General features: G+C 43.8%; 1 protein-coding gene across 5 annotated transcripts in view; it reads right to left on the reverse strand.

Annotated features, from left to right (window-relative positions):
- The window catches only part of PAK1 (p21 (RAC1) activated kinase 1), a 146,945-nt gene that overhangs the window by 77,349 nt on the left and 44,671 nt on the right, over positions 1–24,925 (reverse strand). Inside the window, exon 2 of one of the 5 annotated variants that reach the window (XM_058663638.1) lies at positions 5,607–5,761. The exons of 2 other annotated variants lie outside the window; for them this stretch is intronic. Coding sequence is in view for 1 of the 3 variants with exons in the window: in XM_058663635.1 (XP_058519618.1) it covers positions 661–741 (81 nt within the window). In the remaining 2 variants the exon portion in view is untranslated. Of the gene's footprint in view, positions 1–660; positions 857–5,606; positions 5,762–24,925 lie in introns of those variants that run through there. 2 more of the 5 variants (XM_058663635.1, XM_058663637.1) reach the window with 2 other exon arrangements.

Genomic DNA, 24,925 nt, shown 5'->3' on the forward strand with positions numbered 1-24,925 from the left:
AAGTCATCAGGGTCTACACAGACCAGCCAACAGCGTGCTGGAAGACAGGATCCCACGGTCTGCTTTCCTGCCCTGTCTCCTACACGTTCAGAGAGAATAGCTCTGCAACCTACTCACCACCTTTCCAAAAGACAGTTAAAGTTACAAATACCATGGCAAGCCCCTCATGGCTGGCAGAAAGCGGCGGGGGGGGGGGGGGGCAGAGGGGCTGCACTAACAGGACTGCCACCACCCCCAGTCTCCTCTCTCAGTTCACTTCACCTGTTACCAGACAACCCCTCACCCCACGTCCTAGCAAAGCAGCAGCTAAACTGAGGCAGAGGGAAGCACTGCCCAGGACACCAAGCAAAAGGTGCTTGCAAAAGAGCAGGGCTCCTGAGGCTCAGCAGCTCCCCAAATGCACAGCTTCCCCATCACACCCTTTCCTCACCAGCACGCAGACTCCAGCTCAGGCCTAGACCTGAGTGGGCTCCTCTGAAGGTTCTACTCTCAGTTTCTTGTCTCATTTACAATTATCAATGCAAGGGGAACATGATATGACCCCCCAATAGTAACAGGACACCTTCCTCCCCCAGCACTATTCCCGGAAGCCAGTGGAGACCCCTCCCTCCCCACCCCCAGCACCACAGATGGGCAAGCCCCAGGCAGTGCCGGCATTACCTGGTCAAGGGATCCGGCCCCGGCATCTTTGACAATTGTTTCTGTTGTAGTCACACCCTCTCTGCCTGGCAGGGTTTGCATAAAGCCCTGGCTCCCAGGACTCCAGCCCCCTGCTTGATTCGGCAGGGCAGGGCTCCTGCAGCTGAGCCGCCCAGCTCCGGAGGTGCAGCAGGCTCTTGCTCGCTCCCTTGCTGGGCGGCAGCGAAGGCGCCGCGCAGGGGTTGGTGAAGCAGAAGGGGCGGAGGAAGCGGGAGGGAAGGAGGCGGGAGGAAGCCGCACGCTTCTCCTTTCTGCAAAAAATGCAGCTGAGGCGGGGAGATGGCTACCTTCCCACCTTCTAAGCTGTTCTCCCCCAACCAGGCTTCAGCAGGAGCTAGTTTCTTACTGGAGCCAAGCTTTCCAAGACGTCTGAGTCCTGCACAAGCCCCCGATTAAGGAAGAGAATCAGTCCCTCTGGGCCTCCGTTGCGGTAGCTGGCTACCGAGGAGCCTTTGCTAGAACTGCTCTAGACTCTGACCCAGGATTACCCCAAAGTCAAGCTGAGCTAAGAGTTTCAATTCTCCTACCCTCCAAATGTGCCAGGTTCTAATTCCACTCTCCCAGGGAAAACACTAGGTGGCACCTTTAGCTGCTCCCAAGCAAAGAAAGCTCAGAGCAGCAACCATGTTAAGTAACGTGGATCAGGTGTTCGCGGACACAGGGCAGTGACCGCTCCAGGACCACACGTTAAATGACTGAGTTGACTAGGCTCTGGGCTGACTCCAAAACCCACACGCCTTTATTGCTCTTATTTATTTCTCTCTGCTGTGCTGTTTACAAGAGACCACTGTTAGTCATCATTGTAGTAACTTCTCTCTTCCACCTAGCAAAGAACAAGTAACCAGAATTATGCCTGATGAATAAATTTAAGTGTTCTTAAGAGAAAACTCAGTATGTATCCATCCTTCCTGGGAGATGTCCACACTTCATCCAATGTACCCAGTTAGTCTAACTGAATAAGGAGAAGAAGAACTCCATGAGGGGGAAAAAAAAAAAAGAAAGAAAAAAACCCTCACTCTTTAGTTAAAGTATCACCAAGCTTCTGATACTTGTGCCTTTCCAACAGAGGGCTCCAATTTGGAAGAGAAGAAAGGGAAGACACCCACATTAAAGGAAGACGTGGTCAAAAAGAGAGTAGAAAATCTCTATCCCAAGAACTCAGTTTCAGAATAGTTTTACTATGTTTTGTTGATCCCATATCCTATCCTTCATCCCAACTGATATGGAGTGGATTAAGAGCAAAAAACAGTCCTGTGACTCGGACACTGGTTTTCGAACTACATGCTCAATAACCATAACTCAACTCCTGCAACATACGCAGGAGCAAGAGCTCACTTTCCACTAGCACCATCCCAAAAGTCTAGCCCTGAGTAGACTTGATGCTTTTCAAGTCAAATGGATCATAGTCCTAAATGTAAAACTCAAGATATAAAATGTTTAGAAGACAACACATGAGAAAATCTAGAAGTCCATGGAGTTGGCAATGATTGTCTAGAATCAAACTCCCAGGCACAGAGCCAGCATTCTGGCATAGCAGGTAAAGCCACCATCGCAACATGAACATCCTGTATGGGTACCACTTCCATAACCTGGCTACTTCACTTGCACTCCAGCTCCCTGGTGCCATGGGAAAAGCAGCAGCAAATGGACCAAGTACTTGGGAAATCCAGATGAAGCTCCTGGTTCTTATCTTTGTCTAGCCCCAGCCACTGTGGCCACCCAGAACCAGCAGATGGACATTTTCTCTCTCTTTCCCTCTTGCTCTGGAACTCTTTCAGATAAAATCTTAAAAAAAAAAAAAAAAAAAAAAAGGCACTGTTGAGCCCGGCAGCATGGCCTAGTGGCTAAAGTCCTCGCCTTGAACACGCCTGGATCCCATATGGGCGCCAGTTCTAATCCCAGCAGCTCCACTTCCCATCAAGCTCCCTGCTTGTGGACTGGGAAAGCAGTCAAGGACGGCCCTATGCTTTGGGACCCCACACCTGTGTGGGAGACCTGGGAAAAGTTCCTGGTTCCTGGCTTCGGATGGGTGCAGCACTGGCCATTGCGCTCTCTTGGGGAGTGAACCATTGGACGGAAGATCTTCCTCTCTGTCTTTCCTCCTCTCTGTATATCTGACTTTGTAATAAAAATAAATAAATCTTAAAAAAAAAAAGGCACTGTACCTATAAAACCGTGTCACATAATGCAATGTAATAAAAAAAAAAGGCACTGTTTCCAAAATACTTCAAGGAATTAAGACTCAATAATACTAAACAAATTTTTTTTTAATTTTAGAAAGTATCTGAAAAGATGCATCATTTAAAAAGGTAAACACATGGGCAGATTCCTTCCACCTTTGCAGAGTCAGAGCTGCTGGTGGCTTCTCTCTCTTCCATGACCTCTGCAGTCTGGGGACTCGTACTGGGGTCTGTCAGATCTGGGGGCTGTCAGGGCTGAGATCACATACATGTTTCAGTCCCAAGGGCAGAAAGGGTCCAGGCTAGCATCGCATGCCCATGGGCACTGCCTGGGGTCTTGCACACGCACTTGTGTTCCAAGTGAGTGGAGAAGTAAGATCTAAGACCTGCACGCATGCCAGAGGACTGGGTCTGGGAACCCATCTATGATCTTGGGTCTCTGGTGGGCAGGCAGAGCTCCAGGTCAGCATGTCACCCCACCAGAAGACTGGGCGTGGGAAGACTGGCCTGGGGAACCCATTCCCTCCCAGGCAGAGGGACTATGGATTACTCAGGAAAGGGGATATGGGAATGCGAGGGCAGAGGGACCACTGAGTGATTATGTTACAGAACAAGAAGGACTTCTGGGCAGTTCCACCAATAAGGCCACTGCACTTGCAGATAAGTGAGGGGGCTGAGACTGAGCAGCTTGGAGGGGGAAAGCCCAAGAACCTTTCTGGGTCAGACAGATGCTCTTAATCAAGTAGGAGACCTGAGCCAGACGAGTTAGCATTGACCACCATCAACCACCACCCACCAGTGCACACAAAAGCTAGGGCTGGGGCCTACCTGGCCGGGCTGGATCACAGCATCAGCCAGTGAGTCAGAACAGGGGATGAGTTACGTTAGCCTGGGCCATGACAATATCAAGCACACGAGAAAACCAGGTCTGGAGGCAGATTCTGTAGGAGATGTGTGGGTCCACCTCTGTGGAACTACAATTTCTGCTCATTTGCTTAAGAGCTGGGGGGTGGTGACAAGCTGAGCTACACATGACCATAGAACCCTCTGACATTCATGCGTACTGGGGTTGGGAACAGGTTGGGCTGCTCCAGGCTGCAGCACCCACAAAAACACCCAAGAATAGGGTTTGGGGTGGGCCAAACCACAACATCCACCAGCTCACACAAAAGCCAGGACAGAGGGGACAGACTATGCCAGGTAAGGGCCTAGCACCCACCAGCACATGTGAGATATGGGTTTAGGAGTGAGCCTGGTAGGAGAACTTGGGAAATTCCTCCGGTGGGTCACAGCTCCCACTGAAAAGCAAATGATTCAGGCCTGGGTGTTGGTCAGGCCAGGCAAGGCAGTTCCACCCGTTGACAAGTGTGTGGGTTGGTTCTGGAGGGGTGCAAAGGGGCAGGGCCAGCTAATCTTAGCCCACTGACATATACAGGAGCCAGGCTGGAGTGTGGGTCATGTCAGGCTAGGCTATCACACCTACTGGTTTGCATGAGCCACAGATGGGAGCAGATTGAGCAGGGTTAAGTGGCAGAACCCATCAGAGAGATTATCCCACTGGAACAAAACTCCAACCATGGGGAGAATCGTAGGATTTGTGATTTGACTGTGGAGTGTATGCATCAGAACTGGGCCTCCTCAATGGTTTAGATGGAGCAATAGACAGCATGTCCAGATGCAAATGGACAGTATGGCAGTCCATTGGAGCCTGAAAAGGGCATTTGTTTCCATAGTAGAGGAAGGAGGACAGAACAATTTGGTCAACTACTCCATCCAAATATTGACAGCAAATATCTGGGTGAATGGAGACTCTAAGGTGAACTGTCAGCCAATCGACCTTGGAAGGATTTCCTCATTCTTGGAGCAGCAAGATCAACAGCATTTCAGAACTACTGAAACCACCTGAGCAGAACTCTTGGCACATGCTCCACATCGGAGACCTTGGGATGACACTGGGTGGTCTTTCCCCATCACCGGGTAATGGTGTGACAGGGAGGCTGGGTGCAGCTTCCCTTATATCCCCTTTTTCCCCAGATACAGGAAGAAGAAAAAGAGAATCTGTAAATAATGGTCTCACCCACTTTCCCCTAATCCTCAACCCTTCCCACTTTAATCAACTATGTAAGCATCATCAAAAATAAAATTTTTAAAAAAGATAAACACATGACAGATAAGTTACAAATCAAAACAATGTGGTACTATTACATATTTATTACAACAGCTACAATCTCAAATACTGACTAAACTAAGTCTTATAACAATGTAAAGCAAAAGAATCCTTAATTCGCTAGTGGCAGATACAGTACAAATGGTACAGATACTTTGGAAAACATTTTGGCAGTTTGTTGCGAACTATGGCTTCCTGTAAAATCTAGCAATTACAACACTGGTACAACGAAGCTGACAACATCTCAGAACTATCAAAATCACTCAAGTAACACCCTCAAAACACTCTTCCCCGCATCAGGGTCTCTAAGGCATCATCAAATGATGTTCCCCTATTTCCGGGTGCTGGTGTAGTTTGATAACAAGGCCTATTCCCTTTCCCTCTCTGAGGATATACGAGGAAAAAAATTGAAATATTTTTCCCACTCACATTTTTCCATATCTTGATCCTCTCCACCTTAATTAGACTCACATGAATGTGTTTCACTCTCAACTATGTAAACAATGTTAAAAATAAAATAACCGAAGGTGGACATTTAGTCTAGTAGCTAGCACGCCCACATCTTACATGAAAGAAGCTGGGTTCAACTCCCGTCTCTGACTCCTCACTCCAACTTCCTGCTACTGCAGAACCAGTGAGGCAGCAATGATAGCTCAAGTCACTGGGCTCCTTTCTGTCACCCATGCAGAAGCCCAGCCTTGATCACTGCAGACATCTGGGGAATGAAGAAACAGACAGATAGGAGATCTCTCTCCCACGCGTAATACATAAATAAATGAAAACTTAAAAAAAATTAAGTCTACTAAAATAAAGCTTGAAATAACAGGAAACTATTAAGGAAAAAAGGGTATATAAGCTAGAAGGGTCAGCCTTGGGACACAGCGGACAAAAGCTTCCTTCTGCAACATCAGCATCCATATCTGAGTGCCAGTTCAAGAGCTGGCTGCCTCTGATCCAGATCCCTGCTAATGTGCCTGGCAAGATCACAGAAGATGACCTGAGGGCTTGGGTTCCAAACGTTTGGGAGACCCAGATGGAGTTTTAGGCTCATGGCTTCTGCCTTGTTCAGCTCTGGTCATTGTGGTCATTTGGAGAGTGAACCAGGAGATGGGAAGGTCTTTCTCTCTGTATCTTTCCATTTTTCTGTGAGTCTGCCTTTCAAATAAAATACATATCTTTTTTAAATTTACACAATAGTTTTTTCTCTTTTACTACATTCATGACACAAAATCACTCTGTCAAATCACTGTGAAAGTTTCTGAATATTCTTAATTTTTATGCCTATCTCCTTATAGACTAGGAATAGTTCAGACTCTGAATTGTAGTCACTTCTTGGCCTTTGGCTAAGATCAAGTACATTTTGGGCCTGGCGCCGTGGCCTAGTGGCTAAAGTCCTTGCTTTGAACGTGCCGGGATCCCATACGGGCACCAGTTCTAATCCCGGCAACTCCATTTCCCATCAAGCTCCCTGCTTGTGGCCTGGGAAAGCAGGAGAGGACCGCCCAAAGCTTTGGGACCCTGCACCCGCGTGGGAGACATGGAAGAGGTTCCAGGCTCCTGGCTCCGGATCTGCGCAGCACCAGCCGTTGTGCTCACTTGGGGAGTGAATCATCGGATGGAAGATCTTCCTCTCTGTCTCTCCTTCTCTCTGTATATCTGGCTTTGTAATAAAAATAAATAAATCTAAGGAAAAAAAAGATCAAGTACATTTTGAATTGTGGTGTTCTGAAACTGCCCCTAAACATACTTCTGTTTGTAATGATTTTACTGCCTGATAACCCAAGGTGAGCATAATACCCTAAGGACAGTCTATCTCCTACATAACATAGTGAGTATCACTTCCTTTAACTGTACTTAATACTTCCAATAATTCAGGCTGAGGCTGCATTAGTCTTTGACTGATACTGAGCTTAGGCTGTATAGCCATCACTTTGGTAAGAATAGCACCACCCTATGTCTCCTCCAGTCTGCCCATATGTTGCCATTTCTTTGACACTTAAGATGCAAAATTTCACTGTCACCCTCTCAAATTTCATTTGTTGGCTCCCTCTCATCCTTTAAAGCTTTTCCTGTAGCCCTAGCAGATTAGTTTTCCTTTCCAGTCTTTGTCACCTGGAAATCTAATAAGTACACCATCTTTACATTTTTCCAATCTCCATTACCTGCCCTTGTCTGTACTAGGATTGAGGGATTAAAGTGACCGAAAAACGGTGTACGTCTCCAGCAAGTCAGCACTAACAGGGAAGACTGGTTTATATGAAGCTTAAACAAACAAAACCCATTTCACTAAAAAACTGAATAAGCAAAATAAACAGGATGGTGGAGAAGGTACAATAAAATATCTGTCACTTGGCATTAGGCAGGACCACTGATATCTTCAACAAGAAAAATCAAATTCACCTTTTGGTTCTCTAAGTTGCACCATGGCAACTGGCAAGAACAAGTATCATATAAAAGGTAGCAAAATAGAAGTCAGAAAGAAACTTGTTAACCCATTTGCTAAGGATGGCACCATAAATAAATACTGGAGAAATACTAGTCATAAGGGCTTGATGAACTAAAACTATATCTAAAGGCATCAAGGACCAAGTGTTTGAAGAAAGACAAGCTGATTTGCAAAATGATAAAGCATTTAAAAATTCAATTAATGGTAAATGCTCCCCACACAGCAAAGATATGACAGCAAAATAAGAGACATATGTACTAGCATAAAACATATTTATACATACAATACACATAAATAGTATACTGGGGGGGGGGAAGCCTTGAAAATCTTCGTAGGTCTAGGAATATATTTTGTTCTCCAAAAAAGCTAAGGATACAAAGCTAAAGGATCAGTCTAGCTAATGTTAATCATAGTAAGAAATGTGAAACACTGTTACTTATGTTCTTTGTACCTTTCTGTATTTTATATAAACATGCCAAAACACTGATTATATTAATTTTATGTTTTTATGCTGTGTGATATGCAAGCAAAGAAGTCTTTCCTTTAGGGTTGTTAGGCAACAAATCCTCACAGGTCTCCTAAGTCTCTATGTTGTCACGCTGGACTATCCTTCCAACACCTTGGGTGACAGAGACAGTGATTCCCGGCAGACAATCGCACGGGGTGGCCATGTTTACAGTTCATTATTTAGAGTATGAGTTCCCTAAGCTCTGTCTTGCTCTCCTGGAATGCAATGCATGTGTACACAGGTGCCATGTGACCCTGCTCATTCTGCTCTATGGCAACTGGGCTCAAAAAATGACAACAAAATGCTGCTAATTAGGTTTCTGCTACTGTTATTGATGTAACAAATTGTTCTTTGCCTAAACAAACAAACAAAAAAATCAAGTTCATAATTGAGGATGGTTTGACAAAAACTACCTAACTTCCACAGTATGGCTCTTATTCATAACAAAGTGGATGTAATGATCAAAACATGACAGACCATGATTTGAGCTCATATTGATATCAAGACTACCAATGGTCATGTGTTTTGCTCATTGTTGGTTTCACTAAAAAATGCAACCAGCAAATATGAAAGACCACTTTCTTAGATTCAGCACCAATAGACATGGCAAATCCAGAATAAAATGATGGAATTCATGATTCAAGAGGTGCAGACAAAAATGGTTGGTAAATTGATTCCAGAAAGCACTGGAAAAAGATGTAGAAAAAGCTATCCTCCCTATGACTTCTTTGTTAAAAAGAAAAGCAGAACCGCTAAAAAAGCCCCGAGCTTCATGGTGAAGGTAACAGTTCTGAAAACTACTAGACATGACAGATAATTACCAAAGAATCTGTTTAAAATCCAGGCTTTAGGGCCTGGCGCAAAAGCATAGCAGTTAAAGTCCTTGCCTAGAACGCACTGGGATCTCATATGGGTGCTGATTCTAACCCCAGTGGCCCCGTTTCCCATCCAGCTCCCTGCTTGTGGCCTGGGAAAGCAGTCGAGGATGGCCCAAAGCTTTCAGACCTGCACCCGCGTGGGAGACCCGGAAGAAGCTCCTGGTTCCTGGCTTCGGATTGGCTCAGCTCCAGCCGTTCCGGCCAATTAGGGAGTGAACCATTGGATGGAAGATCTTCCTCTCTGTCTCTCCTCCTCTGTGTATATATGCCTTTCCAATAAAATAAATATTTTTTTTAAATTCAGGCTTTAAATAATGACAAAAAAAAAGTCCTGGGGGAGCAGTGTTTGGCACAGCAGTTACGATGCAACCTGAGACAGCAGTATGCCCTATCAGAATGCCAGCGTTTGAGTTTCCATCCTGCTCCTGATCCATCTTCCCTTCTGGTTTCAGCCTGGTTCAGTCCTGGATGCTGCAGGCTTCTGGGGAGTAAAGAGCAGATGGAAGACTCTGTCTCTCTGTCTCACTTTCTCTCTCAAATAAATTAAAACATTTCTTAAAATTGCATATTTGTAAAAAAATTAAAAGACCTAATCAGACATTTTATTTTTTCTATTTCAATTCTGAAAACGAAATGCTGGTTCCATCATCAGACAGGGCTAACAGCTGGCTCCTACGCCATTTTTTTTCAGTGGTGGACACTGCCATAGAAGCTGGGCTAAATTTGGCTACTTCTAATGAAACATAAGATTAATGAAATCTAGGCACATGTGTAAGATATTGGAAGTTTTATTTATTACTGATGTGAAGAGTTCGTAATCAAGGGAAAAAATAATTAGCTACAGAAGTGAAAAAAAGGGCCAGCTCCACAGTACAGTAGGTTAAGCCTCTGCCTTGTGGCATCAGCATTCCATATGGATGCTGGTAGCAGTCCCAGCTACACCACTTCTGATCTAGCGCCCTGCTAATGACCCTGGAAAATGGAAGAAGATGGAACAAGCCTTCAGGTGCCCGCATCTACACAGGAGACCCAGAAAAAGCTAGTGACTTCTTGCTTCTGGCTTTACACCAGCCCAGCTTTTCCACTGTGACCATTTGGGGAGTGATCAGCAGACAGATTTCTCTCTGTGTGTCCCTCTCTCTTACCTTGTTTTCAAACAAATAGAATTAAACCTGTTTTTTTTTTTTAATTTTTTAATATTTATTTTTATTGCAAATAACACTTATTTATGTTTGTTGGAAAGTCAGATATACAGAGAGTAGGAGAGACAGAGAAAAAGACCTTCCCATCCGTTAATTCATTCCCCAAGTGGCCAAAACGGCCGGAGCTGAGTCAATCTGAAGCCAGGAGCCAGGAGCCTCTTTTGGGTCTCCCATGTAACCAGGAGCATTTTTCGGGTCTCCCACATAGGTGCAGGGTCCCAAAGCTTTGGGCCGTCCTCGTCTGCTTTCCCAGGCCAGAAGCAGGGAGCTGGATGGAATGCGGGGCCACCGGGATTAGTCGGGATTAGCCCAGCCACTAGGCTACCAAAACCGTTTTTTGAAAAAACTGAAAAAACAGAAGTAAAAGATATATCAGGGATTTTAAAGATGAAGCAGTACATTTAAACAAAGAAATTAAATCCTTGAGATATCAAATGACTTCCTAAAGTTTATGCAAGTGAGCAATTAGCTTAAAATGCAATAACTCCTTGCATTTATACAGCCCTTTGGCTTGCAGAGCAAACAATTCACAAATTATTCTCATAAACCATGCATCTTGGCCAGCATTTTTTTCTCTGTCACCTTAGCCCTAACCAGGCCCTTTAAAGTTACTCATCTGGCCTTTATAGCTATATGACATTGCAATGCCTGTTAACTTTATTATCAATGATGAATATCAATAATAATAACTAGAAAATTTTTAGATGGGTGTTGTAGCATAGCTTGAGACAACCACATCCTACATCATTGTGCTAGTTTGAGTCCCAACTCTTCCACTTTCAATCCAGCTGCCCGCTAAATATGTATCTGGGAGACAGCAGATGATAGCCCAAGTACTCGACACCTAGATAATCATAATCATAAGTCAATATACTTCCAGTTCAAACAAGTCAAAGAAGCACAAAGAAACATTAATTATATCGCAGAATCTGTAGAACTAAGGGGAAACTTAACAGAAGAAGCAGTATTTGGGCTGGATAATGAAAAAGGAGTAAAATCTTGTTTTTCAGATTTCCCACAAAAGAAACACAAAAACAGAGGCTCAAGCAGAAGAAAAAATATGAGCTCTGTTTAAAACACAGAAAATCATCTGGTCACTCAAGGAAACAGTTTATACATCCACCATTCATTCACCATGTTTAAACACAGGCGCATGCGTGTGCTAGCACTATGACACAGTGCTAGACTGCTAGTCACTATGGATACAAAGACCTAGTTTTATTTTTTTTTAATTAGAATGTCAGATATACAAAGAGGAGGAGAGACAGAGAGGAAAATCTTCTGTCCGTTGATTCACTCGCCAAGCAGCCGCAACAGCCAGAGCTGAGCTGATCCAAAGCCAGGAACCAGGAGCCTCTTTTGGGTCTCCCAAGCAGGTGCAGGGTACCAAGGCTTTGGGCCATCCTCGGCTGCTTTCCCAGGCCACAAGCAGGGAGCTAGATGGGAATCGGGGCTGCCGGGATTAGAACCGGCGCCCATATGGGATCCCGGTGCATGCAACGTGAGGACTTTAGCAGCTAGGCTACCACAGTGGGCCCAAAGACCTAGTTTTTACCTTCAAGAAACAATCCTTTTTAAGGACAACAGCAGCCAAATCCGTGTCATCCTCCTTCAGTTGTCGCCCTACTTCAATAAATGGCAATTTAAATTTTTTTTTAGCCAAAAAACCTGACTCTTATTGGACTCCACTTTTTATCAGCTCCACAATGAATTCATCAGTAAGCCTTATCAACTCTACCTTCAAAACATTCTAATCACTTCTCATCACCTTTACTCTCACCACCTCAATCCAAACCACCAGCAACTTTTGCCTAGACCATTGGTTTTCAAGAAGGGCAGGAGAAGGGGTGGACTGGACTTTGCTCCTCAGGTGACATTTGGAAAGTCAGAGAAATTTTGTGTTGAAAAAATTTGGACAAGTGCTACTGGCATTTAGTGGGCACAAACCAGGGATGTCCCACAATGCACAGGATATTCAAAGAACGCAACAGCCTTCTTAGCTGATCCATTCTTTCCCTAAGTGAGTCCTTTTTAAATGTCAATTTCTGTTCACATTACTGTCATTTCAAATACCTTTCAACGGCTTCTCAAATCACTCAAGGTAAAAGCCAAGGTCCTCACAAAAGCCCTCTCCCTGCTGTGGTCTCCCATCTCACCCTGCTACTCCCTCCTTCACTCTGCTCCAGGCACCTTGGCCTTCTCCAACTGGCTGCACGCACCTTCTTCCCTGGCTCTTCCTGCTTACAGCTTCTCTGCATGAAAACACTCTCACCACAGGTCCTGGATAGCCCTATGATTCCTTCAGTCCCTTCCTTCAAGTCTCTGATAGAATGTCATTCTCAGAAAGTCCTTCTTTGGTATTTGTAATAAAATGACAAAAACCTCTATCCAATTTCTCTCAGTACTCTCAATCCTACAGTCTCCTACTTTATTTGCATCCTAGCACACATTATCCACTGACACATTCACCTGCCTATTAGTAGATTCTTCCAACAGAATATATACTCCACAATGGTAAAACTCTTTTTGCCTTTATCTCTGGATCTTGGAATTCTTCCCTTCACACAGTAAGACAATCAATAAGTAGTGGCAGAATAAATAAAGGTTGTAATGGTAGAAGGTTGTAATGGCCATAAGTAATGCAGAGTAAGTAAAGAACTGGAAAGGTAAGTCTGTAAGAAACCACAGAAACCCTAACAACCAGTAAAGAAATCTGTATGCAGGCTTCTAGTGGTCTCAAGAGTAGCTTTCTTACCATACCATAAAAATCATCTTTCATCCTCCTAATAATAGAGAAAAAGAAAGAAGGATGGGAGGGGAGGAAATAAGAAATGAAGGGGAGGAGGGTGAGAGAAACTGCTTTAAGAACATTACAGTAATCAGAAGCATCAAATAATGAAATGAACAGCCTTTGACGTATTAATCAACTCTTCAGCTGCAAATATAGAGCATCAAATTATTCTCCCATAACCTTCTCCTCCGATGGATCTTTAGGATACAGTTCAAATTCCAGCATCTATGAGGGTTTCTTAGAATCCCACTTACTCCAACTTCTTGGAAGTATCAGATAATACTTCTTTCCCCTTCTATAATAAATATAAATTTCCCCTTCTATATATAAATTATACAACTGGTGTATATATGTGTGTGTGTGTGTGTGTGTGTGTGTGTGTGTGTGTATCTTCTCATTGTTACTATATCCCAGCCAAGAATAAAACATCTTCACAAAACACAGGTACCACTACACAAAGTACAAATAAATAAAAACCATATTAAAAGTCACTGAAGTTGAGTAATGTTCAGTTGCTTCATAAATACCCAATCCTGGACCTGACACAATAGCCTAGTGGCTAAATCCTCACCTTGCATGTGCCAGGATCCCATATGGGTACCGGTTCATATCCCAGCTGTTCTGCTTTCTATCCAGCTCCCCGCTTGTGGCCTGGAAAAGCAGTAGAGAATGGCCCAAAGCCTTGGGACCCTGCACCCATGGAAGATCGGGAAGAACTTTCTGGCTTCAGATCGGCTCAGCTCCAGCTGTTGCAGCAGCTTGGGGAGTAAACTAGTGGACAGAGGATCTTTCTCTCTGTCTCTCCTTCTCTCTGCAAATCCGTCTTCCCAATAAAAATAATAATTTTTTTTTAAGTCTGTGAAACCAACATTCCAAACCCATAGGAACAGCAGATGGAGTCTTGGCTTCTCCACTTCTGACCCAATTCTTTGCTAATATGCCTGTAAAACAATGGAAGATGGTCCAAGTATTTGGGTTCCTGTCACTCATATAGGCAACCCAAATAAAGTCCCTGGCTTCTGGTTTCAGCCTTGTCAGGCCCTTGCCATTGTGGCCATTTAGGGGATAAACTGATGGAAGATTTGTGTGTGTGTGTGTGTAATTGTTTCAGAATTAAATAAATAAATCTTTTTAAAAAGTGTTTCAGTTCTTTATAAACACCAAGGCCAGAATGGAGTTTCAATGTGTATCTATGTACATATACATTTTTAAACTCACTTTTTGCCTCTCTAAGGGTTGAAGCAAGGTGTACTAGGTATACTTACTAGGCCTAAATTTGATGAGCACTGTTGTATCTGCCTAATGGTGATTGAAATCAGAGAAACAAAGGCTTTGGATTCATTTTATAATTGTCTGGAGAGCAGCATGGATGTGATGAGCTTTAGGATGTAATGAAGCTGACTTTGAATTCCAACTTGGCATCCACTATGTTTACAATCTTTGGCAGATGTTAAGCAGCCCATGACCTAGTTTAATCTTCTGCAGGTTGAGAGTACTAAAACCAACTTTTTCTTAGGGCTGTTTTTAAGATAAATGATATAACTGTTCTAGGGGTTGACCCTAACTTTGATTTCATCACTAACAGTAGGCATCATCCGTCTAAGTGCTATCCTTGGTCTAGTGTATAATGTCATTCCTCTCCCGAGCCACATTGACTCACTTCATCTTACATAATCTTCACAGGGTTTTCCAAAGGAGAGTGTAATCAGGCTTGAAGTATGAGAAAACTGATGGTTTGAGAAGTTCAGTGGTTTGTCTGAGGACAGAGCCCTCTTGACAGAGACATCTGACTCCTAGTCTGACACTCCTTTTGTACACTAACATGTACCAGCAAAGGGTAATGTTGTAAACAGGGGCCTTCAAAGGAAAGTCAAGAATAAACGAGATACAGTCTTATCCAGGAGAACTTGGAAAGTTACCTCAGGTTTCAGCTTTTTAAAATGGAGATAGCATAGTGGTTAAAGTCCTTGCCTTGCTCGCAATGGGATCCCATATGGGTGCTGGTTCTAATCCCAGCGGCCCCGCTTCCCATCCAGCTCCCTGCCTGTGACCTGGGAAAGCAGTCAAGGACGGCCCAAGCTTTGGGACCCTGCACCCGCGTGGGAGACCCGGAAGAGCTCCTGGTTTCGGATTGGCTCAGCTCCAGCCGTTGTGGCCGCATGGGGAGCGAATCATTGGACAGAAGATTTTCTCTGTCTCTCCTCCTCTCCATATATCCGCATTTCCAATAAAAATAAATAAATCTTTTTTAAAAATGGAAATGTTAGCTATTCTTCTTAACTCACTCCAGTCTGTTCATGTAACAATTACTGAACATTCACTATGCTTTAACTGTGCTGTGCCTGTACCTTCCCTCAAGGTGTTCCTGCCTCACTAAAGTCTACATGAGAAGAGCTATAATGAATGCATGTATGTCGCAGGGGGAGGTGGAGGTGACAGTAGGTGCTCAGCAGGTTCCAGCAGGTGTCCTAGACATGGCTTAGGGCTGAGCCGTGGTGGCAAGGAGGATCTCAAGGGCCTGTACACAAGAATTAAATTGGGTAATAAGTATAAACTTGCTTTGTCAATGGCTGCTCAAATGCACTTTAATATTGTCATCTTTTACAGAACTCTTTTTTTTTTTTTTTTTTAAAGATTTAATTTCTTTATTTGAAAGAGTTACAGAAAGAGAGGGAGAGACAATACTGAGGCTGGGCCAAATGAAGCCAGGAGGCTAGGGCTTCTTCTGTGTCTCCCATGTGAGTGCAAGGGCCCAACAGTTACGCCATTTTTACACTGCTCTTCCTGACGCATCAGCAGAGAGCTGAGCTGGATGAGAAGTGGACCAGCCAGCCTTCGAACCAGTGCCCATGTGGGATGTTACAGGCAGCAGTTTTTAGCCACTGTACTACAACACAAACCCTGCTGGTGGTTCTTTTCTGGGAATCCTGACTGACCTAGTAGAGCACTACAGTTGGAGTTAAGCTTACTTTAGCAAGGATTTCAGTAGCAAGAAAGCTTGGGATCTCGTTTTTTTTTTTTTTTTTTTAAGAAATCTGGTTATAACTTACATACATATATTATGTTTATATTATATATATATATATTAGAAAGTGCTCTAATCTTAATTTTAAAATTGTTTTAGCTAGATTGAAAGGTTGACAAGAAAAACAAAACTGAACTACATTTTTTGCTAACATGTCTTTGCTATGAGTACAAGACAAAATAGAGTCTACATTTTGAAATCTGACATTTCAATTTCAGAACACAAAAGAAAATCGAGAGATGAGCCTCTGATCTAGCAGCTAAGACACCTGTGTACTATGTCAGGGCACCTGGTTCCATCCTAGCTCCAGCTCCTGATTCCAGCTTCCCATTAATGCAGATCCTGGGAGGCAGCAACAACTGCACCTGCCACCCATGTGGAACCTACACGGAGTTGCGGTAACCCAGCTTTGGCCCCCTGCCAGGGCTATTGCAGGCATTTTGAAAGTGAACAAGTGGATGAACGTGCTCTCACACTTGGTATATAAGCTGTGTGTGTGTGTGGGAGGGGGGGGCGCGCGCCCACACACACTGGGGAGAGGCGGGGAAAGGGGATGTAAAGAAAGAATGGGAAAGGACCTGAAGCTATGAATTGGCAAAACAAAAGTGTGGTTCACAGGAAGAGCTAAAGAGGAATGTTTCCAGGGCAGGTATCTGGCACAAAAGCTAAGGCACAACTTGGGAGGCCCACACTCCACTTCAAAGTGCCTGAGTTCAAGTCCCTGTTCTGCTCCCAATTCTATTTATTTATTTATTTATTTAAAAGGCAGAGTTCCAGAGAGAGAAAGAAGAATCTTCCATCTTCTGATGCACTCCCCAAATGGCCACAATCGCTGCTGCTGGGTCAGGCTGAGGCCAGAAGCTAAGAACTCCATGTTTGCCTCCCATGTGGGGGTGGCAGGGAACCAAACACTTCAGCCACCTTCTGCTTCTTAAGTGCATTATCAGGGAGTTGGGTCAGCAGTGGAGCATCCAGGACTTGAACTGGCACCCAGTATAGGACACCTGTATTGCAGGCAGAGGCTTAACGCACTTCACCACAACACTGGCCTCTCTGCTTCCACCTTGGGTGGTGGCAGCAGGTGATGACTGCAATGGCTGAGTTCCTTCCACCTATGTAGAAAACTCACTGAGTTCCTAGCTTCCAGCCTCAGCCTGCCCCAGTCCCAGCCCCAGTGTCTGTGGGAATTTGGAAAGTAACCAGAAGACAGAGGATTTCTGTCTGTCTCTACCTTTTAAAGTGGGTTAAATAAATAGTTTTTAAACATTTATTGATTTTATTTGGAAGGTAGAATTACTGAAAGAGGCGAGATGCAGAGAAAGAGAAACTCTATCCACTGATACACTCCGGCTGCAACGCTAGAGCTGGACCAGTCCAAAGCCAGCATCCAGGAGCTTCCTCTTGATCTCTCATATGGTTGCAGGAACCCAAGGATTTAGACCTTCCTCCATATCCTCCCTAGGCCATTAGCAGGGTAGGGGATCAGAAATGGAGTCACTGGGGCTCAAACCAGTGCCCATGTGAGATGCTGGTACCACAGGCAGAGGCTTAAATCAGTACACCATGGCGCTGGCCCTCAGGTAAATAAATAATTTAAAAATAACATTTCCTGGGCCCAGCGTGGTAGCCTAGAAGCTAAAGTCCTAGCCTTGAACATACCAGGACCCCATTTGGGCACCGGTTCTAATCCCGGTGGCCCCACTTCCCATCCAGCTGCCTGCTTGTGGCCTGGGAAAGCAGTTGAGGATGGCCTAAAGCCTTGGTACCCTGCACCCATGTGGGAGACCTGGAAGAGCTCCTGGCTCCTGGCTTTGGTTCGGCGTTGCAGTTACTTGGGGGGTGAATCATCAGACGGAAGATCTTCCTCTCTGTCTCTCCTCCTCTCTGTATATCTGACTGTGCAATAGAAATAAATAAATCAGGCCCGGCGGCGTGGCCTAGCTGCCTAAGTCCTCGCCTTGAAAGCCCCGGGATCCCATATGGGCGCCGGGTTCTAATCCCGGCAGCTCCACTTCCCATCCAGCTCCCTGCCTGTGGCCTGGGAAAGCAGTCAAGGACGGCCCAATGCATTGGGATCCTGCACCCGCGTGGGAGACCCGGAAGAGGTTCCTGGTTCCCGGCATCGGATCGGCGCTCACCGGCCCGTTGCGGCTCACTTGGGGAATGAATCATCGGATGGAAGATCTTCCTCTCTGTCTCTCCTCCTCTCTGTATATCCGGCTTTCCAATAATAATAAAATCTTTAAAAGTAATAAATAAATAAATCTTTTTAAAAATATAACATTTTCTAGGTTTCTGTTCTTCCCTACTCTCATCCTACAAACGACCTAGCCTGTGATGCTTCCTTTCTGCCTACAGCCACTACACAGATTGATACAATACAGACTGGCTAAGTCACTGACACAGTTTAAAACACTCCCTTGCTAATACACCAGTTTAAGTGCCCCTGCAGAGACAGACTGAATGGCAGACAGACACACGTTGTCACAATGCTGGCCTTCAGCTTGGGAGACACTTGCTTGGAAAGGTGAGGAAGTGGCTATTATTTGCATTTTAAATACCTAAATGACAGCAGCAAGGAATTCTTCTATTTGAGATGACAAGACAAAATGTGTTTCCATCGATGGACACATTTAGAATTTACAAAAAGAAGAGAGTGCAGAGGATTAAGCTGCTGCTTTCAACAGGGGCACTCAGAGTCTTGATTCAAGTCCTGGCTGTCCCACTTCTAATTTCTCTCCCTGCTAATGTACTTGGGAAGCAGCAAAGGCCCTGGTCTCCTGAAACCCAAAGGGGACACCTGTGTAGAATCCCAGAGGTCTCGATCCGGCCTGGCTCATCCGCAGCCATCACTGGACTTGGGGAGTGAAGACATGGAAGAGCTATCTCTACCTCTCTCTCTTTCTGTCACTCTAGCTTTAAAAGAAACAAATGTCTTTTTAAAAAAAATGAATATATAATTTTCTCAGAGTTCTGCAGCAGAAAAAATATCCAGACCTAGAGACGCCAAACTTTAGCAGGGTGTATGAATGGACTTCAAGTGAATGTAACAGATTTGTTGCCATAGTAATGTCACCCCACAGAATCCAGAGTTTTCTCTTCTCTGAGCATGTACTAGATGCAGTGTCAGCTGTTGGCTGTATTCAAGGAGCACCCAATGAATCAGAGGCAACAGGTACACAAAAAGTGAATAATGAAAACAGGAAGAACAAAGTGACTCCATCAGGAGTTAAATCTGACTATGGAAGTGCCAGCACTGTGACCTAGGAAGTAAAACTTCAGCCTACACAGTGCCGGTTCATATCCAAGCTGCTCCATTTTCGGCCCAGCTCCCTGCTTATGGCTTGGGAAAGCAGCAGAAGATGGCTTAAGTCGGTAGGCCCCTGTACCCACATAGGAGACCTGAAAGAAGCTCTTGGCTTCCAGCTTCAGACCAGGCCAAGCTCTGGCCATTACAGTCATTTGCAGAGTGAAGCAGCAGGGGTAAAATCTCTCTTTCTCTCTGTCTCTCCTCATTGTAACTCTGCCTTTCAAATTTATATATATATTATATACATTTTTTATCTGACTATGGAGACCAAAGAGGCTTCACTAGGCAACCCCTTCATTTACAGATACTTTCCTTATTGGGCTCGGACTCACATCCCCACCAGACATGGATAGGACTCCAAGCGATTTTGTCAGGTAGTAAAGAAAGAAGGTGTCTAAGCCAGCAGAGGAGAGGGCAAAGCAGTCCAACATGCTGGGAAGTGTCTGAGGACTAGCCAGAGTCCCAGTGGGAATACAGGTATAGAGAGGAATTAATAAGGCAGGAAAGGTGTTTCTGGCAAGATCCTAGGGGGACCTGAATACTAACCAGCCTAGGAAATTTGAGATTAATTCCACTTGCAAAAGGAAACTATTCATCAAATTTTAAAGTAGAACAGGAGAATGATTTGACTCATATATCAGAAAAACATCACCCTAGGGCCCAACACGATGGATCAGTGGCTAAATCCTTACCTTGCACGTGCCAGGATCCCATATGCATACCAGTTTGTGTCCTGGCTGCTCCATATCCCTTCCAGCTCTTTGTTTGTGGGCTGGGAAAGCAGCAGAGGATGGCACAAAGCCTCAGGACCCTGCACTGATGTGGGAGATCCAGAAAAGCTCCTGGCTCCTGGCTTTGTATTGGCTCAGCTCTGGCCATTGTGGCCACTTGGGGAATGAACCAGCAGGAGAAAGATCTTTCCCCCATCTCTCCTTCTCACCATAAATCTGCCTTTCCAATTAAAAAAAAAAAATCGCTGTAACAAAAATGTTAAAGAAAACACTAGAAGGAGACAGAACAGTTAGGAAGCTATTTCAAGATGATGACAGTAGCCCAATATTGTGGTCAGCACCTGAGCAGAAATAGTCCAGAAGGAGAGGGACAAGGGAGACAAGCAGCTTGATGAGGAGAAACAGAGGCCAAGCAGAGTGCGAAGGACAGCCGCACTGGGGGAGGGACGTGCGGGACATCAGAGTCTGACGAGAGCCAAAGAGAGGCAGTGTGGCCTGCTGCATAAGCAGCTGGGCAATTTGGGGCTCCTTGGTGAAAAGACTTAAAATCCAGGACGGTGACAGGGAAAATACGAGCCTAGAACACCTTGTTGGGCCAGAAAGCCAACAAGTACTCAAAGAATGACAGAAAAAGTTAAGAGTAAACAGACTGGGGCTTGGCGGCGTGGCCTAGTGGCTAAGGTCCTCGCCTTGATCCCATATGGCCGCTGGTTCTAATCCCGGCAGCTCCACTTCCTCACTTCCTCTCTATCTCTCCTCCTCTCAGTATATCTGACTTTGTAATAAAAAAAAAAAAAGAGCAAACAGACACTATCTTGAATGGGGCTCCTTTGAGCCAAATCAGAAAGAAACTGAGCATTGAAACAAATTAACACCAGATTATTACCATTTAAAAAATGGTATAAATAACAGACATAAATAACTAAATACATTGGAAGTTTGGCAAGGAAAGGAATATTTACATAGTTTCATAGCACTGCCCTACAAAATACTTATTAATGGCAAAGGACAAACCCTAACTGTGCAGTAGAGAAGCCTGGCAGATACTATCCCAAGCAAGTCACCAAGTGAACATCAGCAGTACTGGGACAAAATGAAACCAGCACCAGGTGAAGGAACACAACAGCATCAAATCTTCAATACTCTCACTACCAACATATCCCATCAAAGACACATAACTAAAAGTTAATAGTGACAATTTACAAAACACCTGACATAACAAATATTCTACAAAAATAACAAAGTCTTCAAAAATCTGTAATCTTCAAAAAGTTTCAATGTTTTCAAAGTCAAGGAAAGCGTGAAGAGATTAGAAATATATATCATCTAGGGCCCGGTGCAATGGCTCAATGGTTCAGCGGCTAAACCTTTGCCTTGCACGTGCCAGGATCCCATAGGGGCACTGGTTCATGTTCCAAACTGCTCCACTTCCATTCCAGTTCCCTGCTTGTGGCCTGGGAAAGTAACAGAGGATGGCTCAGAACCTTGGGACCCTGCATGCACGTGGGAGACCTGGAAGAAGCTCCTGGCTCTTGGCTTTGATCAGCTCAGCTTTGGTCATCATAGCCACTTGAGGAGTGAACCAGTGGATGGAAGATTTTTCTCTGTCTCTCCTTCTTTCTGTAAATCTGCCTTTCCAATAAAAAATAAATAAATCTTTAAAAAAACAACAAAAGAAAAGATATGTCACCTAAATGTAACATGTAATTTTAATAGCTGAACACATCTAAAGATTAGACAGAAAAGACGTACCAATCTTAAATTCCTAATCTTGACAGACACAAGAATGTTCTTAATATGCAGGAAATACTTTGTGCCAACAGCTGTAAGGTCTAGCAACTCATTCTCAAGTGATTCAGAAAAAGAAAATCTGATTTTTAAAAAAATGCTTAATGAGAAAGAAAAGAGGGGTTGAGGATCTAGAGTGCAGCAGTTGTGGAATGAACAGAAAAAGAGGATAGCATTCCAGGGTCACATAATGAAGTTAAAGGTAAGGTTGAGACCACACTATGAGCCTCATATTTCCTTCCTGCTTCAACATAAAAAATGTTACCAAAGACAGATACTGAAGATTCAGAACCTTATGCATTGGGATATCATTAAATGCCAAAGGTTATTAAAAAAAGAGAGAGAGAGAGAGAGAAGATAATAAAACCTATCATTGAGTCAAGCTGAAGTTAAGAGGACACAAGTCTTTTTGGTGAGGAAAAACAGGAGTGACTCCTCTTTCTCCCATATCGAGTGATCCAGAGGTTGATGACCTCAAATGTCTCCTCAACAATAAGATAATGGCCATGTTATTCCAAGAGTCCTTGTTTCCATTTTAGCCCAGTGTTGTGAGTGCCTGAATAACCAGTGACTAAATTAGTTTCAGACCCACTGTCTCCTCCAATGTTCAGAACTGTTTAGACTTGGGGACAAGCTATGACTGTCAACAAGAGCAAATTTTATCCTTTCTTAAAATGGACTAACATGACCCACATTATAAAGACATTTGCAAAACAAGGTGGGGGCAGGTAAGATCTCTCTACCAAGGCAGCAAAATATATTAAGAAAAAATATAGACTCTGGAATTAGAGCCAATTCTGATTCCCGATTTGCCCTCTGGCCTAGTTATTTAGCTTCTCTGAATTTCCTCATCTATTAAATAAGGACAAATAGTTACTGTGAAATGTTGAAGAAAATAATATTTAAAGCACCTATCAAAAGTGCCAAGAACATAGTAGGAGCCTAAAATGTAGTTGTTATTTAGCTGCATTTTTTTTGCTATATCATATGTAACATTTTGTGATTCTCTGCATTATACAGCATCTGTAATAATATTACACATATGTGTATAATTAGTCATATTGTTACATTATTTTCAACTCTACCTTTTGCAAGTAGCTCACATGTATACAGTTTTGCATGTATGTAGGGCATCATTTATACTTTGTATCAACCTTAGAGATAATATAACAGAAGTGTTATTCTCTTTTCCCTTTGATAAATGAGACATGGAAACATGAAATAAACTGAGTTGCTAATGTTTAACAGCAAGCTAAATGCACACTTAAGCCCACAAACACTTTCTGCTAACTTCTCCAGTGACCCTTCCTTTTACAAGATTCATGTGATTTTAGCACAACGTAGAATGACATTGGAGACCATCCTTTCTTTGAGGTGGAAACGTAATTATACCAGCTAAAAGGTACAGCATCTCTGCCTCAACCTGAACCAGAACTGGAAGAATCATCCAGCCAGCCACTTGCTCTTCCAGAGGACCCAAGTGAAAGAATCTCCTCCAAAGTCAAGCTGCATAAAAAAAGAGTGAGAAACAGGCAAAGAGCCCGCGTTGCTGGTTCATTTTCCAAAAGCCTGCAATGGACAGGAATGGGCCAGGCCAAAGGATCTCAATTCAGATCTTTCATGTGGGTGGCACAGATCCAATTATTGCAGCAATGACCTGTTCATTCCCAGAGGCAACAAACGCAGGAAGCTAGAACTTGGGTGAAGAGCTAAAACTTGAACCCAAGCACTTCCATATGAGATGCAAGAGTCTCAGCCAGGATCTCAACTATGAGACCATATGCTCAGGCCCAAAGCCAAGTCATTTCACAGCATGCTGTAACTAAAGGGATTTTTAAATACCATCAAGTCTAACTTTACCATAGACAAATCTTGAAGCTGATACCTGGAGAAGGGAAAGTAATAGCTAAAGTCACAAGGAGTTAACAATATGTCAATCTTGTGATCAATGGGGAGTCTAAAAACAAGATCACTATAGGAATCATCTGGTAACTCCTTAATCATTACACATCAATACAAGACACTGTCTTTATCATGCATTTGCACTCTGAAGTTTAAGCCTGTGTGTTTTCCCATCTCTTCCATTAGAATGAATGACTCTTTCTAACATATCTGTGTAGTCCTACAGGTTTGGTAAGCAGTTAGTCCCCAACAAGTACTTGTAATAAAATAAGATTCCAGATATGTAAGGTTTGTGTACTATCCAACACAGGAATTCATGAAGAAACCATATTAGTAAATAAAGAGCAAAAGCCATATGATCATTTTATTGATACAGAAAAACAATTCGACACCTTTTCATGATTAGGAAAAAAAAAAGCCAGAAATAGAACAGCACTTCAACTTTCTCAACCTGACAAAGAGAAACTATGCAAAACTTACAGCTTATAGGGCAGTTACCTGATAAACAACCAAATGCTTTTCCCCTAAATTTAAGCCCTTGCTGTTTCTATTCAACAGATTCTATTTTACAGATATTTGACAAGATTACAGATTAGGCAAGAGACATAAATTGAAACATTTACCTAGAAAAGAAGTAAAATTCAACTATCAGATGACATAATCTTGCATGTAGAAAATCCTAAAGAATTTACACACAAAGTATCTTTAGAATTAGTAAACATGAGCAGGAGAGGGTGACAACCGGAACATGCTTCCTATTCCCTGCTCTGCAGGGCCCATGCACTGGCTGGCTCTTCTGCCTGGGATGCCTTTCCTAGCAAAGTCAGGCTCTTTCTCATCCTTCAAAGACTCAGTGCAACAAGACAGAGTTCTTGGTCCACTCTGTCTCCACAAGAGTTTCAGATTGACTTTTCCAAGACCCCAGCGGGAGAGGTTGTGATGCTGTCAACTTTTGGATTCACAAGGATTACATTCAGGGGCACTTTGAAAATAGGAGCACTGTGACAATGAGATATGTGTCTCTGTAGTTATCTGAGCAGGGAGTGAGATCTCTTCCTGCCCAACAGTAACACTTCCTGGACCTCAGAGGAGGGATGAGTAGCATTCAACATCATAGCCACCAGCAACCACATGTGGGCAACCCTTTGGCGCAACTTAAGCCAGAAACTCTCAGGAGATTCTGGCTGGGCAAAGCAATAACTGCAACTTGGTGGGCCTGGCTAGGCAGCACATGTTCCAGAACAGCAGCCCTTCAGCCTTTCATAAGGCATCTTTTTCTCAAGGCCATGCAGCATCAT

The sequence above is a fragment of the Ochotona princeps genome, chromosome 4 (genome assembly GCF_030435755.1).
Source record: "Ochotona princeps isolate mOchPri1 chromosome 4, mOchPri1.hap1, whole genome shotgun sequence".
NCBI classification, from domain to species: Eukaryota; Metazoa; Chordata; class Mammalia; order Lagomorpha; family Ochotonidae; genus Ochotona; species Ochotona princeps.